The sequence below is a fragment of the Amblyomma americanum genome, chromosome 6 (assembly GCF_052857255.1).
Source record: "Amblyomma americanum isolate KBUSLIRL-KWMA chromosome 6, ASM5285725v1, whole genome shotgun sequence".
NCBI classification, from domain to species: domain Eukaryota; kingdom Metazoa; phylum Arthropoda; class Arachnida; order Ixodida; family Ixodidae; genus Amblyomma; species Amblyomma americanum.
In genome coordinates this window covers 23,360,557-23,380,034 of record NC_135502.1, presented here as the reverse complement: position 1 = coordinate 23,380,034, position 19,478 = coordinate 23,360,557, and the positions used below count along the sequence as shown (strand labels likewise).

The window sequence follows — 19,478 nt, the reverse complement described above, 5'->3', positions numbered from 1 at the left end:
TCATTAAAGTCGAAAGGGGGGCTTCCTCATAGTTGACGTCTTTCCTTAAACTCACGTTGTGAACGTTCAGCTAGGGAGCATGCACTTTCTGGCTGTAACTTGTCCGAAGCATGCAAACAGTATTTCTTACATAATGGACGCTAGACCTATCTGTTTTATGGTTTCGCTCTTGTTATTCACTGATGTGATGTAAACAAACTAGCTCAGTTTGTACTGACTAAAAGTATATGAAAAAGAAAGAATGGGGAAAATAGCCTACATAGGTGAGTGCAGTACATAAAAGGAGTGCTCTCTCGCTTTCTACTTGTGATATTCCGCACGATTTGCTGCATTGATATATCTATACGGACACTCCTTCCCTAGAAAATAATATTCTTCCACCATGAGGTTTAGAGACACTCAGCTGTGTAAACGTGCTCTGCTCAAACACACAGAGTCAAAGTTGACTTGCAGGCCACTTTTTAACGCTTTCCTGGAAGAAGGGAACATAGAAATGTTTTTCAGAGTTCAACCATGCACTAGATAACCAGCCGTGTTTACAGAGGAAAGAGAAATGCCCAAAGTACGCGTTGTAAATGGAACAGTTGAGCTATTGTATAAGAGGGCGTATAGCGGCGATAGAGATCGCGTGGCGTGCTGTCTCTCGCTAAATATCCGAGTAGTTAAGCCTAATTGTAGTTCATTTCATTGTGAGTTAGTGTTGAGCACAGTCTAGGTCAGTTTAAAGGTTATCACATGCGTTCCGGCTTAGATGAACCAAGAAACTTTTCCTGGCGTGAGGGTCACTCAATCCGCAACAAATACGATTGTGCAGGATAGTGGAATTCTTTGGCCGCCTAAACGCATGCATTCGTTTCAGCGTTCTTGCAAAAATGAACTGTGTTAAAGCAGTTTAATTCGAGTGGGTTAAGTCCGAAGTAATCACCTTCAAATCGCATTAGACTGTAGCTGGTAGGAAACAGACGACCAAGTACTTGTCGCCATCACTGCCTGACTGACCATGCTTAACAGTCTGCGCTTGGGTTGTACGTGATGACGGATGTCCCAGTGCTGTAGTTCTGTTGGGGCTCGACCTGTGTCTACCAGTGGTAAAAAAACAACCTTGAATCCCTTGCACCGCCCTAAACAATGAAATTTTCATTTCATTTCATTTCATTTCATTTATTTACCTTAAAGGCCCCTTTCGGGGTATTACATAAGGGGTGGGGTAATCAAAAATTGGTACATTTTTTCACGATGACATATGAAGTTCAATATTGGCGTTGAAGAGTGACGGGCAGGTGATAGGAAGCAGCGGAATGGGAGAGGCCGTTCCAGTCTGACGCGGCTCGTGGAAAGAAAGAGGCGGAGAAGGTTACAGTACGGGCACGTGGACGAGTAACTTGAAGGGGGTGACCAGTGCGATGTGATATGCGCGGCGGAGGTGCGCAGATGTATGGTTCATGGCCGAGTGAGCTGTAATAAAATTTATGAAAAAGAGATAGGGTTGCGACGCGACGACGGCAAGAAAGACTTCGTAAGTTGGACAGTGATTTCAGGGATGTCACACTGACCTCGTATGAATATTGGGAGTGAATGAAACGGGCGGCGCGATTTTGCACGGCTTCAAGTGCATCGATTAGATATGCTAGATGGGGGCTCCAAATGGGGGATGCGTATTCTAGTTTTGGTCTTACCAATGATGTGTAAGCGAGTAATTTGACCTCTTTTGTTGCGTGACGTAAATGGCGAATGTTTCTGCGAATGTTCAAGGTAACTAAGCTACTGCGTTCCTCTCAGCTCGCTAGAATAACATGGAGAATGTTGTAGGAGAGGGCGTATGCTGCAAGCGAACGGATGCAGCATACACAGGTATAAGATTTGGCAAAGGCTTGCAGAATTTCTTTCAGTTATGAGTGCATTTTGTGTTCAGTGGCTTTGAACTGGATTAGCTGCAGGGACCCGCAGCACGCAGTTAGTCGCGACGAGAGCTATTTGCCTCACTGCCGAAATCAGCGAGGTGACAAGCAGGACATATCACGGCGACACGGCCCGGCAATTATTTCGACAATATATAGTGCAGCCTCCTTGCTTCGCCAAAGGGTGGGCGTCTATAAACAACGTTGGAGTTATGAGACGAACCGGCTCATATCCACAGTTTTGGCCAGATTTCTGCTGCCTTTCGTTATTGCTTGGACACATCCCAAAGCATATAGGTTTTTTCTTTTCAACCAATAGACGTGTATGAGTGGGCGGCAAAAGAGAGGGCTTCCTTTTAGCCAACAGCAAAATGCTCGGGTACAGTGGCAGTCGATTAGCATGGAATTCTATGTCATGGTAAGTGCATGGTTTACTAAAACCTTTGCCTTTGTACGATAGACTTATGTATCTTTCTGGCTTTATTTTAGTGCCTTTTACACGTCTCCTTTTACTGCGAAATCAGTACCAGTGTCACAGTGAAAAAATGCCGGCGCCTGTCTATTAGCCTCGCAGAGTTGAAGCCCGTGCACTGCAGCAGCATCACCGACCAGCCACCTCCACGCCACGCCCCCAATCTCCATCCTCCATAAGGCTTCCATTTACTAGACGCCCACGCGGAACGAAAAAGCAACGATGAAATCGAATTCAAAGAGGTAACGGGAAAGCCACCTGCACTCCTGAAACACCACCCACCAGCCAACTCCCCCCCCTCTTGGTAAGGGGCTGGCGTCGACCCACGCTTCCACGCCACCTCCACCCAGAAAGGAAAGTGGACGCCTCACTCCACCAGTTGCAGACTCTGGTTATTTGCGTTAATTTTTATCTTTCTTTTGTAACAGGATTCGACTCAACTCTCCCGGAGAAATCGGCGCACTACCTTTGTTTTTCACAAGGCAAGCACTCCTGTCTGTACGTCTTCCTATGTCAATACGAGTCGGGAAAATAAAGATGCTTAAGAAGTGCGGAGAAACACACCAAAAATGAAGTCAATGCTCCGGTCTATCAGCCTGACCTATTTCGAGACACAGAGTCTAGCCAAATGGGAAGAAGGATGCGTAAAAAAGCTACCCCCCCCCCCCCCCCCCCCCCCCCTCCATCAGAGCTCTGCTTCTCCACGCCCGGTTAAGTCGGTTGGAGAAAACACCGACGATGAGCCACCGGATATCCACCACGGACGCGCATTAGTCACGTCCCTGGAAATGCTGAGGTAGCTCATTGCATATACGCTGACAAAACGCAGTTCCAACCGGACACTGTTTTTTTATATAGAGAACTGTGGGTCGGTAGCGAAGAAATTCGCATCGTCAGCCTCTTAGTCTAACGCTTGTAGCTATATGAGGGGACAAAGTGATTTGCACCCATCATTTCAAATAGTCAGTTGATTTCCAATGCGATGACGATTTATGAAGCGCTTATAAAAACAAAATGGAGCCAGTGCAGCTCATGCAGTCAGAACAGGCCTCATCAGGAACACTGGGCATATAAACTGTGGTTATATACGCATGAAGCACGCCTGAAAACAATATACGCCGGGCATCCAATATCGCGCTGCGTGATCGCCCCCTTGGTATTTTCACGGCATACCCCCGAATAAGCTTCGATAATGTAGCTGGTCGCCTCGAGTCTTTCGCTTATGATAGCTATAGTCTGGCATGAAGATAACATTGAAGATGTTTTGATGGTGCAGGTGTGCTCACTTAAGCGCTGTTCTTGTGATAACCCTGACACGTGCAAGTGTGGTTGCGACAAAAGCAGAAATGCTCGCCCATCTCATGGTGAATTGGTACGGAAAAGAGCGCTAAAGCCGGTGCCAGAAAAAAATGGGGCAGTCGTGTTGCATTTCTTCGGACGTTAGGCCACATACGTGGCTGGCATTTTGGCTACCGGACCAATGCAGTATCACGACCAATATAGCTGTTCGTGCGAGCTAGCCATGCACAGTTCTTTCGCTTATGCGCTTATTGCTCCGCTCTTGAATTTTCTGGCGCGATCTGTAACTTCCATTTCAGTGGTACCAAGCTGTTAATTCATGAAATGATATTTTATTCGAAGGAATTCGCTTTCTTAATTTTTCTTAGGGTCCTCATAGCAGTGAGCTCAATGTTGAAGTGATCGAATGCCATCTTCGCAAAATAATTATTTTTTCGTTTCATGAGGCAGCATATAAGGCGTGCGACTGGCTGTTCCATTTTTTATTGTTATTTGGGTCGGCTTCGCGACCACTACAGGGAGTGTGCAGCTCTAGTCATAAAACAGAAGGCACTTTAGTTCGGACGTGATAGAGCATGTGAACTAGTATCTGTAACCAGTAACGAACCTTACATGATGTAACTTAGCTAGCAGAAAACTGTTGACAACTTTTGTGTAACTTGACCTGTCACATAGTGCAACCTGCGTGTGAGACAAATACGATTTCAATCGGTCTGATAATGGCTACTTTTCATATTCCGTTCCTCAACTATTGTTTCCTTACGTCCCGTTTATTGGGTTTAATGTCCTAAAGCGATTCACGCTATGAGGGGCACCGTAGTGGAAGGCTCCGGATAATTTCGAACAACCGTGGTTCTTTAACGCGCACTGACATAGCACAGTACACGGGTCTGTAGCATTTCGCCTCCATTGAAATGCGACCGCCGCATCTGGGATCAGACCCGAATCTTTCCGGTCAGTAGCCGAGCACCATAACCACTGAGCCACCACAGCGGCTCCTCAATTATCGTTTTATTTTTAAACGCAGGAATAAAAGGCTGGCGCTTGGCGGATACTCGGTGCTATAGATAAGTGCTTCTGCTGAAAAACCGAGGGTCAAAAGCTAGAAAAATTGTACGGAGAACACAGTCTGTTAAAACAGCAAGTGATGCTTCTGTTGTTACTATTCCAGCCTTATTTTCGCACGTGTGACACCGCAGAAAATATAAGGCAAAAAAAAAAAAAAGACCAAGCTCCAGCGTTAACCACTTCCCGTTTTGTTGCCGTCTCTACCTCGTTGCTCCACTGCGCTGCTTTCCTGCTAAACATTGCACGAAAAGCGCGGGGCTCAAAGGGGGACAGCGCGCGGCTGCCCGAAATGTGAGCGGGCAGACAGCTCACCCTTGAAGGATCCCGTCAGGATGAACTGCTGTTCGTTGGTCTTGGCGGCTGCGTCCAGAAAGGCGCTCTGCGGCACAACAACCGGAAGAGAGAGAGGGGGGCGAGTTTTTGTCACAGGGCCAACAGTGCGACACATTTGTTTGGTTATCGCTCGCCTCCGCAAGCGGGCAAGAGAGTGGCAGTGAAAAGTTAAGGTTATGGTCACAATAACGAAAATATAACGACGCATGATGGCACTGCGAAAATCCTTGTTGAACTCTTTATTCATCTTTATGGTTATCACAGGTTTGGCTTAAGGGCGCACAAGCGTCCAAGGTTATGCAGGCTCCAAGCACTGTATTAAAACAGTAAAAGAGTAAAAGTTAAATGGTTAAATCTTGAACACTCATTAAAAATTAAGTTACCGCGTGAACAATGAGCCATGAGAAGAGGGAAGGCTTCGATACTAGTGAAATTTTAACGCACAGTAAGGAAATCCAACCACCTGAACAAACAAAAGATACAACTTGTTCTTTAAAAGCTTAGAAGGCTACTGGAAAAGCACAGCAAAAACCCGCCATGGTGGCGCATGGCGTCTTCTAGTAATTAATTATGTGTTAATTAATTGTGATTAATTGTGAGGTAAGCGACCTCGAGGCTTGATATCGTTGCCATATGTGTCGCGTGAACTTTTTCCGCTCGTTAAATGCAGCATTTGCGCGATTCCACTTCAAGTACTTACGCGACACGTACTAAGAGGATTGTCATCAGCGCATGAGGTCGTAACTATATAGGGTTAGGCTCACTATGACGGGTGGTGCAGCGAATGCCTTGGCGCTGCTGCAAGCTTTATATAGGGAAATGGCGCAAAGCTTTAAGTGAGTTTGTCTTCTTCAAATAGTGGAATGACAATTAGGCGTTCCGCAGGATTGGGTTTCCAGGAAGAAATCGGTTAACACAATAAATACACTCATTAAAAAAAATTCGCTAAAATAGCTATATTGGGGATAATGCAATAGAAACGCGTTCTAGGAAATCGCGAAATTTTCTCTGACTTTACATATGCATAAATAGACTACGTTCAAAGGACATGAATAATTAGTTTGCAATAAAATAATGAACGGTATCTATTACTAGATATTTTTAATTTGTTTATTTTTATTTACAACATGCTGCTAGCCTCAGTGTGGAGGCTTTCGCCTCCACGATGTTGATTGGCCCACTCTCGGCAGCGCCGCGTTTTTGAACGCAAATTATTGAAACTCGTAGGGCTTCGCCTATTTCTTTCATATCGCGGTTACATCTGACGTTCCAGAAGCTGGTCTGTAACGATGACGTCTTTGGTTAACTGTCACGATGTAAATAACAGTTGTTAGGCTGTTCAAAATACTGCAGATGAACTAACGCGGCCATAGTGTTAAGAACGGATGCTGCGGCAAACCAAAGCCATTCTGTTACGTGCTGTTAAAAGCTGAATTCAGTTGCACAATGCCAAGCAGGACGTCCAATGGGAGCAGCGTCTACTAAGAATGCCCGGAGGTGGGATACCTACGTCTCGCAGATCTGGAGCCCAGTGCACCCAGCCTCTCTCCATCTTAGTGGACATCTTTGGACGACAGAAATAAAGATCTAAAATAAACGACATGTTCGGCATTCTACACTGATCACGTGGTGCGGTTTACCTGATCGACCGCTATCATTACTTTTTCGTTCCATAAAGAAATAAACAGTAAAATAGCAGAACTTGTTGCCCAAAGAATGCGTTTTAGTCTCTGATAATCATGATTTTTATTCTTGACTGTGTTTGGCGAGTGTCTATTATTGCTTTTTAAAACTTTCTCTTACCGTTATAATGCGAACTGAATGTTTCCTTTTAGCTGTATATTAGTTCCGTTTTGTGCACACTGTTGCTTATTATTCTGAACAGTTACCACGTCTATCTAAAACGGTCTTTCTTGCGATAACACCCCCTAGGCGACGCAGGTATTCTGTAAATAAACATATATATAGAAACATAGCAAAATCGAAATATTGCCAATGGTTAAGATATGTTTTTACGTCTTGCGAGGTGGAAACTATTTGAGTATAAATCACTTTGGCTTGCAGCACACAGTAGCAGTTTACTAAGTTAACAATCGTTCGATCTGGTTTTGATCAGTGGGTACAATTTTAGGCCGTCAATTATGAACATAGAGACGGAAAAAAGGAAATAAGGCCTCCCAATTTTCAAACAAGAATCTTCATTTTGAACCAGTGCAACATGAAAATACGAAGATGAATAAAAAAACGCAAGGTCGCAACGTTGAAAGTCCGCACCACTGTGTGTCGTGTCTTCGTCTTTGAATTTTTGTGCTGCGTTGTTTCTGTCGACATGATGAACCAGCAAGCCCAGTCGTCCACGCAAGTTGATTTTGAACGCGTTTTATGCTATAGAGATCACTGAAAAGGCCCACAGTCGTCTGTGATTACTGCCACTGGGCTGCGCTCCTAGCGACTGCATCAAGTAGCCGCAATGTGCATTATTTTTATAGGAGGCATCTATGACGTAGAAATAGTTATCGGCCGCATTTTGAAGATGCCGTGTAAAAAATTGCTTATGAAAACGCTACTGACATAGAATAGTGCCCCTACGAGACGCTTGTGATCCTGAATTACTTTCTGAATGAAACCCTTCACGTATCTCCCGCACTTCAAGTGGTAATTAATATATCTGACTAATAAAGTGTTTATAAAAGAAATAGAACTGCGTCATCAGACGACCAGAAACGCTGCTTCAACGGTGTTCTTGCAAAGTGTGCAACTTCACTGAATTATTTCACTCGTATTATGCAGAGCACCAAGCTGCATTTTTATTTCACCTATTCATAACTGCCTTCATGAAGAACGCTGCGGGAAGCTAGTTGCAGTGATAGGTCACAGAAATGGTGTCAAGTTTGCTTGCTTGCTGTTTTTTTTTGCGTTATGGCGCTGCGAAAAATTGTGGAGCGCATATTTTCGGCTGTTAATTCGCATGGAGTTAGAGGACCGATGGAAAAGTCGCGAAAACTTGTCCTTCTCTTGCACTCAAAGTTATCAACTTTAAACGGCTGTAATTTTCCTCTCCTCGTCGGCATATTTTACCCCGAGGACCTCTTGGCATGAATAAACATATCTCATTCTCTCTGTATACATACTACACATCATTATGAGCCCACTCGTTTAAACCACTCTTGGCGCTCTTTCGGATGGTTTCACCGTCCAAAACCATATACATACATATATATGTACCAGCAGTTTGCGCTCGTCAGTAGGAATGGGAGAACTTGAAGGAATGAAAAGGTCACAGCTATCACGGCTATCTTCGTTTATTTATGCAACAGTTTCGGTGTCAGGGGTCCCACCTTCATCGTAGATAAGAGATAACTTCTACCCTCATGGAAGTCGGACTACTGCTACAGAAATAAGAATTATCGGTGATCCGACCTTCATGGGGATAACTGTTATCTCTTATCCCCATCGAAAGCCGGGCCACCTGTCGAACGTGTTGGATCAATAAAGGAAGATAATAGTTCAGAGCACTTCAATCTACACATATAGATGTACCTATATAAAGAGGGAACAGTAATGGCATATTTTTTGCGAAGAGGTTCCAAGTTCTTTTCAGCAAAACATCCATTTATCTAGCGATAGCCGACAAGCAAAGTAACTTGCCAAGGGTAGCGCTGAGCACGACGCATGGATTGGGCGACTTACCGCGCTGGTGATGGATAGCCGGCTCATCATCCAGCTACTTCGTTGGTTGCGCGTGAAGGTGATCTCCTCCCACTTGATGCGCCACGACATGTTGGCGATGGCGCTTTCCAGCTGCATTTTGCTGCGTGGATAAGGCGAGAACCCCCTCCGTCATCCCTCGCGGACGCAGGGGTAAAAATTATTCAGGATTGCCAACGACAACCCTGTAGTCAGCCGGAGAGTAGGAGGGAGGGGAAGATAATGCGTACGTTACGTAGTCTCCGATGAAGTAGTAGTATTCATGCCCGTGTGATGACAACTCTGAGCACACTAATGAACACCAGGTGGCAGATATGAATCGGGGTCAATCAATCAATCAATCAATCAATCAATCATCAATCAATAAATAAATAAATCAATCAATCAATCAATCAATCAATCAATCAATCAATCAATCAATCAATCAATCAATCAATTAAATTTGTTTTGGAGGAGCTTGTTTCGCTTCATGTCAACAAGTGCTAATAGATATTAAAGTTCGAATACCCGAGCACAACTTGATCGGCTAGAAGCTGTGGGAAAATGATGGTTGGAAAGGTAAAAACGATGAACAAAGTAAACAACGTTATTCATGTGACGCCTGCAAGTTTCAAGAGTACTAAGTGCGCGCACCGCTCAGTTACCACTCCTTTTTTTTTGCCTATTATCTTCACAGAGCTTGAAATCAGCAGCAGTGTGCTTTCAGGCGTACGCGTTTCAGCAATTACGCTGTTCACCGCATCGCTGAGTTTTTATGCTCGTGCTTCATCGAGGGAGCATCCCTGATAAATAAGAAGCTCAACCTCGCTTCCCAGGAAAAATGCGCCAGCGATGACGTCACCGCAAATGCGGCGCAAACATCGCTGCATTGAGACCGGAATTTATGAGTAAGTGGATGCAATTGTTCGACTTACTACAAGATGGTGGCGCGGGTAAATCTGCGCAGAACGACACCAGTGACAGAGAAAACCCTATTAGTGTGCGATGCGTAACGGAAGGGCTTCCGTACATTTTTACTCCTTAAGTCGCAAGCTGGTGCAATATCTCTGGCGCCATGAGTGATTCAAGGTGCTTAATGAATGCGAATTGGACCTTTTTACGTGGCTGTCTCGCTCATTTCTACACATTTCAGACTTTCCAGCATTTGTAGAAAAAAAGAAACGACGATCGCTCAAAACGTGTAAATAGGGTCTCAGACTTGGTCAAAACACATCGCGATAGTCATGATTGTGTTAGTTCTCTGAATCACGACAGAATCGTCACTTCTACAATCATTGTTGGAACGTCAAAACACGGTTCCAATATAGCCGCATTGTTCATCACAGAATTGTGCTGGTGGCTGTTTCAAATTAATGAGCTATTCAACAGCTTTCGGGTTCAAACAAAGGCTATGCTTGGCAGAGTTACCTCACACGTCGTTTTCTACCTGTCATGACTTCCATGTATTCTTTACTAATTCTAGAGATACGATAAAGTACCCCTGGAGCCATAGCGATTAAGCATGAAAAAACCGCGTTTTTCGTATATTTGAGTACACTCATGCGAGCAATATATGGCCGTACGTACTCTTCCTTACCATAACTTTGCTTTAGCATGTCTTTCTAGACGAGTAATTGTCGTCACATTGATATGCCTGTGTTAATGATATATTTCACTGTCAGACTGCCTAGTATACCCATATTATTACACTTAAGAACGAAGCTAGTCGTCTCACTCTTGTTTTTCTTTAGTACAGCGTTGGAGGTGATGCGAATAGCCGTTTCTTGGTCATATAGTCAGGAAGCTTTTGAAGAGCCAGCTAATATATATGGCGAAATTTTCATTCGCAAGGAAACTAAGTGAGACAATGGGGACCGCGAACGCTGAAGTGCAAGCACTAATTTATTGTCCTTGTCGCTTAGTCCAACTTGAAGGCACAGATAGACGCTACCTCGAAGAAGACAGTCATTACTGTGACTAAATAAGTTCATCCATTAGCCAGAGTGCTTGAAATGCGCCGGTTTTGGTTTGGTTCTCCCAGGTTAGACAGATATTGTGCGTGTATTTTATTGGAGTAGAGGCAAACACAATGGCTAGAAAGGTCTTTAGTAAAAATGGTGAAATAAGATTTCCCTCGCAGAACTGGTGGATTGTTGAGAAATTTCGCAACACTACTACCATACTGCCATTGCTTTTCTTTCCTTCCTCAAGTAAAAGAAAAAAAGAAAAAGTGCAGTCAGTGACGTTTATGTTGTGTCGACTTACCGATAGACGAGAAATGCGCAGATGAGTATGATGACTAAGAACACTAGTGCTGATATGATCACAGTTTCAAAGAAGGGGAAATCGTCTGAAAATGAGAACAGTGGGAGAAGGATTCTCAGAAAGTTTAAGTGTGACAGAAAAAAAAAGTGTCAGAGAAAAAAAAAGAGGGCCCACCAGTTTTCAGACACTTCGGATCTTTGCCATCAAAGCCGCAGTACGGAACATCTTTGGGTGGACCCTTTCCGGGCCAGTGAATATCGTTCACCGGCCGGCAGCTTTGATTGGCGCCGAAATACTGCAGGACTACCTGCGCAGCAGATAGGAAAATGATGTTTTATTAATTTTGCGCATAAAAACGGCGTCAGGGCATATTAGATTTATTACGAGAAGTCGTCTAGAGTGCTTTTTTATTCCTCTGTGACCACGTGGGCTAAGACATCGTTAAAAAAATTCTAAACTTGTAATTCCAACATCCCGATGGCTTGTTTAAGTCTGAGAATGTCTATAGTTACATCCACTGTATTGACGAAGACGAAGGTGATACCAGAAAATGGATACTAGCAAATAAAGTGGAAGAAGTCGCGAGGACGAAATTTTTAAGAAGAAGAAGAAGAAGAAGAAGAAGAAGAAGAAGAAGAAGAAGGAGAAGAAGGAGAAGAAGAAGAAGAAGAAGAAGAAGAAGAAGAAGAAGGAAGAAGAAGAAGAAGAAGAAGAAGAAGAAGAAGAAGAAGAAGAAGAAGAAGATCTTGACTCTTGATGCAGCGAAGTGGACCACCGTCTTCGATACCACTGCAATTACTCCCTGTAAACAAGCTCGTTCTCACACCTATTGAAGGTGGTAATTGGTCTGGATAAGGGTGCGGTGCCCTTCTGCTCACTTTTCCTGTCGTTGACAATTTACAGCTGAGAACTTCAAGGTTGGTTGTTTTAAGTTCGGCTCACATATCTCGAGTCGCGACCAATCAATGATAGGAAGCGATGCGCAATCGTCTTTATTTCAATAGACACTGCAAAATATTAGATCGGCATACTACCAAAGTTTCTTTCCAGCGGTCGACGTTCTAGGGCATAGATTGCCACGCTGTAGAATAAATGAATAAAGCATATTCGCTCTGAAGGCTTCCGCTCCTTCAACACGGCAGCCTTATACGCAAACGTATTTCGCATACACCGTTTTCACGCTGGAATACGTTTCAACACTTACGTCGAAATGCCCTGTCGAAGGGTCCACTTGGTCCAGAAGGCATAGTCCGGCGACTCGATCTCCGTTCATGTCGATCACGACTCTGCCTGAAAACACCTAAGAGAAACAGAAAATAAAAAGGCATGGCACTTTTACTGTGCACTCTAAATGGGGTCAACACACGCGTCATGGACCATAAAAAAACGAGGAATTGATAAGCTCACTTTCTGATGCTTTCTGGCAAGGATTCTGATGGGTAGCGTATCAGAGTGAGTGCATTGAGTGGAAACCTTCTCCAAGCATATGCTGGGAAAAGTGCGGTAATGTAAAAGAACGTATTTTTTCATTCGTAACGAAACGTTTATACGCAACACCACATGGCGCTATATTTGCAAGCACGTGTCATACTGGCAAACATTTCGTTGCATAAAGCCGCCGCGGTGGCTGAGTGGTTATGGCGCTCGGCTGCTAGCCCGAAGCTAGCCGAAAGACGCGGGTTCGATCCCGGCCGCGGCGGTCGAATTTCGATGGAGGCGAAATTCTAGAGGCCCGTGTACTGTGCGACGTCGGTGCACGTTAAAGAACCCCAGGTGGTCGAAATTTCCGGAGCCCTTAACTACGGCGTCCCTCATAGCCTGAGTCGCTTTGGGACGTTAAATGTCCATAAACCAAACCAATTTCGTTGCATAAATGTAGTGATTCGCACAGACAAAAAATGCATGCTGGCGTTGCAGCAAGAAGAACCTGCATATTACAAGGCTTATTACACTCAAGTGCTAGGAGTTATTTAAGCAACAACGAAGAGTTCGGCTGCAAGGGGCACTTCAGAAGACCTAAGTATGACCTTTTGATGACTAAGCATAACTGCGAAACCTTATATCCACCCAGAGACCATCAGAATAAAAGAGGTATTCCGCTATGATCACTATTCTCCTAATCTATACGCTTTGGTCTTCACAAATCACTTGACATACTATATGCTGTAACTATACCATGACTATTTATTTATCTTGTTTGATTTTTCCATTCGGTTCTCTTACCTTAAGTGACCTCGACGTTGTACATTGCGCTAATGTACTAGCGATTGCGCTACAAACGGGTGCGCGCACATATTGCTTTTTCCTTCACGCAAACAGGCAAAAAAAAAGAAAGAAATAGTATGTAGTCTTTTCAAGGCAATGCTGGCCACATTTAGCTGTATGTATATGAACGATACACAAAAGTAAGCGCGGGAAGTTACTCTGCTTTGCATATTAACATGAGCGCGTCAAAGCAAACTTACCATTTATGCTCGCATTTCGCATTTTGTTCACCAGGTTTTCTCCATCGTAGGGGTTAAGACCAACGGTTACTGTTTCGTTGATGGCTTTGCAAAGCATTACCACAGCATCATGAAAGCTAGCTGTGAAGTAGTTCACCTGTGGAGAAGATCGACACATAGCACACCTTTTAAAGTTTCAAGCCTCTTCTAACGTAGGTCGGCTAGTATTCATTTTGTATTCAGCCTGATGGAAGAGTAAATATTACGCGCAATGTGTAACGAGGAGAGTAGTGGTAACAAGAAACTAAATCTTTGTTGGCCTCTTAGTCGTAGGCCTAGCCGGACAGTGCATATAATGAACAAACCTTGAGTATCCTTCGTATTGCTTGAAATTTTTGTGATTACATAAAATAATACCTATCAAAAAATAATAAAACATAAAAAGGTTTTTGCTGTACACTTGAGCCGCTTTTATCACAATACTGCGAAGAACGTGATGATAGATTTTGTGTTTGGTAAGCACACCCGCGTTATAAAACCAGTGTTAACACATGAAATGGGGAAAATGGCATTCTCCGTCGTATCCTTTACATGAGCGGCAACGCGACAGCGCTGGCCTTGCAATGGTTTGTGTGTGTGAGTGAATGAGTAAGTGAACAAACTTTCACCAAAGAGCTGCACGTGTCGTAAGTCGTTATGTGCGCGCTAAGAAAACTCTTCCTTTCTTTTTTTTTTGTTATCGGAACCGCCTAAGTGAACCACAGCGCCTATCTTTTACTACGCTTCTTTTTCCACTGCAAATATTTTAATGGCGCGCTGCAGGTCGACACGATATAGGTGCCAGAGCAAGTGTTATTCGCGTGTACTCTAAACATATTCGTCGCGCCTGGTCACAACAAAAATAAAGCGCGTCGGGAGCGTGAGAATGTGCTTTCGGAAGGACCTAAAATTGCCAGTGTAAACGAACAGACCGACAGCTTGAGCACCGAAAGACCCGCGGCGCGCCGAAGGAGGTGTTTGTTTTTCTCGAGCAGTCGAAACGAGCGGAGAAGTCGTTCCGAGTGTTCGCACTTGGCGGCCGTGTTTATACGGCCCGCAGTACGGAAGGAGCCTGCCGCTTTTCCGAGTGCTTTCGCTGCTGTTCGGGTCACTTGCGAAGAGTAGCCGGAGCAAAGTAGAAGTGTTGCAAAACGCTAGAGGTGTCTAAATATAGGGGGGACAGTGTGCGAAGGCGCAGGCAGTGGCCACTGTTTGCACACCGTTCGCAAATCTAAGCGGAGGGAACGCGAGCAACGATATCCCTGAAGGCAGCTCATGACGACGTTGATTTTAAATTCCGCCGACAACATAGCGACCGAAACGTGCCGTTGCGGTGCATTTGGAAGATTAAATGAACGCTTGAGTTAAAAGCTTCTTCACTAAGCGCGGCTGCCTCCTTCACACGGCAGCTTCGGCGCCTGGCTGTAAGCGCGAAAATGGCAGTTTAATGCATGCGCAGCAATGCATGCAGCATAGTTTGCATTACTCTTCTTCTGAAGTTGAATTCACACTTCTTTTCATTGTAGGCATTTGTAAACATCCCAGAGCTGTTAGTACAGCTTTTAACATACAAGTTGTATAAAGAAGACGGCTTCTTGGAACAGCTGTAAGTTTGAAGCTTGTCACATTCCGCTCACTCGGCCTTTAGTGTTTTGTTCCTGCGCGACTAACTACATACACTCAATGTTGACGGGTAAGTTGCAAGGTTTGAAGGTAAAGTTCCTATGCGCATGCGCGTGCAGGTTCTTACCACTCGTTCCGAGTAGTCGGGAAACTGGTAGTGGGTGAGAGCGCGGCGCTTGACCTCGTTGGAGAAGCGTATGTACTCATCCGAGACGGGCTGGTTCAGGCTGATGATCATCAGGGACTCGAACGCTTCTCGAAGGCGCACGCGCCGCTTAGGATCATCTGGGAGTGGTAAAAGTGGCGAAATAAATGCTTGGCACGCATGTACAGTTCAAGTGCATAACGCTATGGACGAGTACATAACGGGCACCTTTCCATAACAAACTTTTCTACGCATTCACTCATGTAGCAGGCACCGTTAAGCGCCTATCAAATGCCTTGCTGTAATGAAATTGCTGCGTGAAAGAGCAGACAAAGAATTCTTCGTTGGGCTTTGTGAAGATATATTTGACTGATGAATTTGGCGGTTTGCGGCCATTTCAAGGTGTCGTTTATTAACGTACTTAAAATCTCTCTTGGCAGATGCTACGGCCGGTTTCCCTCTCAGTAGGCTAGCAGCACAATAAGCGGTTATATTTATTTTCTAATAACAGGAGGTTAGCAAAACACAAGCCATGGTGTACATAAGAGTACAGCCATAGAACGGCTTCGTGTGGCGTGACGCTATTCACTCCTTATGTAACGTACGATGACCCTTTAAACGTATAATACGAGTAAATAATTATGATCATGACATGGCTTGATGCCGCAGGCACTTTCATTGCAATTATAGTTGGTGCAAAAAAGCCTGTAATCCAGAAATCCACTATGACTACTTGACTACTATGAATCCACTATGACTATGACACACTTGGCTCCATCAACACCACATTTATATTTTTGCCTATTCTAATAACAAATTATTACTTTCCCAAAATAAGTGTGCTGCATAAATACCTTGACTGATTTAGGCTCGAAATCCTGAGGATGCCGCAACATCCACCTAATTGAGAATGCGCATCCTAAATGGATCGATTGTATTCTACCTACAAAGTGATTTCACTGTGTTTCTGCGACTTGGTTATCTCACCGACGCCTTTGGACCAGGAGATGTTGCCGGCGGCCTCTCCTTGGAAGAGCTCCGGGTAGAGGAAGGCGTACTCCCCGGATGACGTCATACCCAGGTCCTGCGCGTGCTCCAGCATTGTACGCACCTCCTTTTCGCCCGTAAGCAGCACCACGACTGGAGGTTATGAAGAAAAAAAAAAGATAATAGCTTTTTTTTTCAACTAATAACTTAGGAGAGTTTCGCTACTACAGAATGACATGAATATTCAGCGCCGCCCACTTCGCCCAGAGATTTTGATGTCTCATTATTTCTCATGACGTCTTATGTTGTCTTAGGAACTTGATGTCTGTAGGATAACTAACCATAACTACAGGTAATAAGTCAGAAGTTAACGAAGAAGAACCTCACGAGAGAACTTCGCTTGCACATGTTTCCGACTGGGGAATAAACACGGTTATTCCACAGACACCGGAGGAATCTGACGTCATTTTTTTTTTTCACTACCGCGAACTAATGCGGTAGTAGTCGTATTACACGGGATGGGCAATGACCGCGGAAGCTTTCTGTAGACGTCACTTTCGCGTTTGTCGCTTTCCTAGAACAAAAGAACACAAAAAAGTTTTCATCCATTTTCTGCACTTCCGGCTATGTTTCTATTTTTTCGTGCCTTTTCATTGCTTCCTTACCGTCATAATGAGAGTTCGCTAATGGACCTCCGGTTTTGGCTACACCCCTGAGGCTCGTGCTGACGAGCGTGTGGGAGCAAACAAAGGTCCAGCCGCTGCCCAGCAGAAACTCATTAAAGACCATCATTACGGTGTTCGGTGCATCACTATTCTCGTTACCAGTGCCAGTGCATGCCACTCTACGATGTTGTGGTAAATTACCCCAGCGTACCTATTACCGGTGTCAGCACACATGGGTGTACGCTTTGCGCGGCTGATTCGCCGCGGTGAAGGATGCTGTCATACTAGCATAATACTTACAAAAGATTAGAATCTTGTCGAAAATCAATGTGCTTTCGCTGGAGATTAATCCAGGATTAGTAAGAATAACAAGTTGAGATTTTATTCATGACAGAAAGTCTTACACGGAAACGAAAAATATTTAATACTGTTGAGACATACGCAAGAAAAATTACTAAGTTTAAAGTGCGCGGTAGCTAATATTGTGTCATTGCACACAGACAGTCAAACACTAACGTGATCATTTTACTTAAAAACTATTTCCTGCTTGTTTGCGCCAGTAATCATCCAATTATGACAGTCACACGGTCGTCATCAAAACTGTGCCTCTGTGTTTAGCGAGATTAGAAATGACTTTCCGCCGAAACCCCAAGATAAAAGCGTTTATTTTAAAATCACCTATAAGTCACAAAGAAAAAAAAAGTGTGACGCCCAGCCAAAGCGTGCTTGTTGGCTCTGTTTCCGAAAGTTCGAGGACACAGCTGTTGTATTAACTGTATATGTTAAAGGTATGCATGCTAGCCGGCACCATAAAGTAGGCTTAATGTGGCTTCATATTGCCTATTGGGGTTATAATAAGTCTAAGTTTTTATACAGTTGACGCAACGGCGATTAAAAACCAGAACTATGCTTGGCTGTTGAACTCACAGTAGCAAACCGGTTTATTCTTCCCGTTAAACTACCTGCATTTCCTCCTCCACCACCTCCTCCTCCTCCTGCACAATGGCTGTTGTTTTGATGCATTGTCAACGTGCATGCACTGCAGCTACATATAGCTGCTGCTCAGTGCAGTGCACTCGCTGACATGGCCGAAGCATTATCTCTGGTCTTCCCAGCCAGTGAAAGTGAGATCGCCCCTAGCACCCGATAAATAAAGGGAGGGCCGTATATTGGTGATGCGTCGATTCTCCGATTAGTCCTTCGATAAAATGTGTTGTAGACCTCGATTCAAAACCGTACAATGACCAGTTATTAACAGGGCTTCAGTGAAGACGTAAGAAAGAGTCTGAGAGGAAAGCAAAACTCAGTGTAGTTGCAGCTAACGGGTTTCCATCGGCCGGAGATTTGAGAGGAGGGCAGAAAGGAGAGAGCAAAAATAAAAAAAGCAGCTACACGCGAACGGCGCCAGTGATCCGAGAGGCTGCAAGATATAGGAAGCACCAATTTCCTGGTGCCGAGACGATGACCCTCGGAGCACTTGCGGGGCATAGGCGGCGCAGAGGCGGCGCTGGGACTTCGGAAATGGCCCGCTGCGGGAGCGCTTTACAGGCTTGGCGCCCCGCGCACGTATGCCGCGAACGAAGCGCCGACATTACGCGGTGTGAGCGACCAAGAGCAGAAAAAGAGCGGATAGGCTGACAGAATCATCCGGAGCCAAGTCGTAACATATCCAGCAGCGACCTCTGTTTACTGCTAGGACGAAAGATGATCCTCAGTGAAGGCGACGTGGACTGTCCTTGTCACCACACCACCACGGCGACTACGGTTTCGAAATAGCGCAACCAAAACGTATTCTAAATTCATTATCATCATCGTCATCATCAGCCTGACTACACCCACTGCAGGGCAAAGGCTTTTCCCATGTCTCTCTCCAATTAACCCAGTCCTTTGTCAGCTGCGCCCACCCTATGCCTGCAAACTTCCTAATCTCATCCGCCCACCTAACCTTCTGCCGCCCCCTGCTACGCTTGCCTTCTCTTGGAATCCACTCCGTTACCCTTAAGGACCAGCGCTTATCTTGCCTTCGCAATACATGCCCTGCCCAAGCCTATTTATTCCTATTGATTTCTACTAGGATGTCATTAACACGCGTTTCTTCCCTCAATCACTCTGCCCGCTTCCGGTCTCTTACCGTTACACCTATCATTTTTATTTCCATGGCTCAATGCGTTGTCCTTAACTTAAGCTGAACAATTTTCGTTAGCCTCCACGTTTCTGCCCCGTAGGTGAGTACCGGTAAGATACAGCTGTTGTGCACTTTTCTCTTGAGCGATATTGGTAAACTGCCATTCATGATCTGAGAGAACCTGCCGTATGCGCTCCATCCCATTCTTATCCTTCTAGTTATTTCCCTCTCATGATCCGGATGAGCTGTCACTGCTTGACCTAAATAGACATCTTCCTTTACCACTTCCAGCACCTCGCTGCCAATTGTGAACTGCTGTTCCTTTGCTAGACTGTTGAACATTACTTTGGTTTTCTGCATGTTAATTTTAAGACCCACCGTAGTGCTCTGTGTAACTCATTGCTCATGATTTGCAGTTCGCCTCGCTG

General features: G+C 44.7%; 1 protein-coding gene across 1 annotated transcript in view; it reads right to left on the bottom strand.

Annotated features, from left to right (window-relative positions):
* The window catches only part of LOC144136446 (atrial natriuretic peptide receptor 1-like), an 88,792-nt gene that overhangs the window by 36,413 nt on the left and 32,901 nt on the right, over nt 1–19,478 (bottom strand). Inside the window, exons 2-10 of the mRNA XM_077668778.1 lie at nt 16,261–16,413; nt 15,256–15,413; nt 13,485–13,623; nt 12,227–12,318; nt 11,197–11,329; nt 11,023–11,107; nt 8,761–8,881; nt 6,581–6,634; nt 5,053–5,116 (exon numbers count right to left, since the gene is read on the bottom strand). Coding sequence (XP_077524904.1) covers nt 5,053–5,116; nt 6,581–6,634; nt 8,761–8,881; nt 11,023–11,107; nt 11,197–11,329; nt 12,227–12,318; nt 13,485–13,623; nt 15,256–15,413; nt 16,261–16,413 — 999 coding nt within the window. The remainder of the gene's footprint in view (nt 1–5,052; nt 5,117–6,580; nt 6,635–8,760; nt 8,882–11,022; nt 11,108–11,196; nt 11,330–12,226; nt 12,319–13,484; nt 13,624–15,255; nt 15,414–16,260; nt 16,414–19,478) is intronic.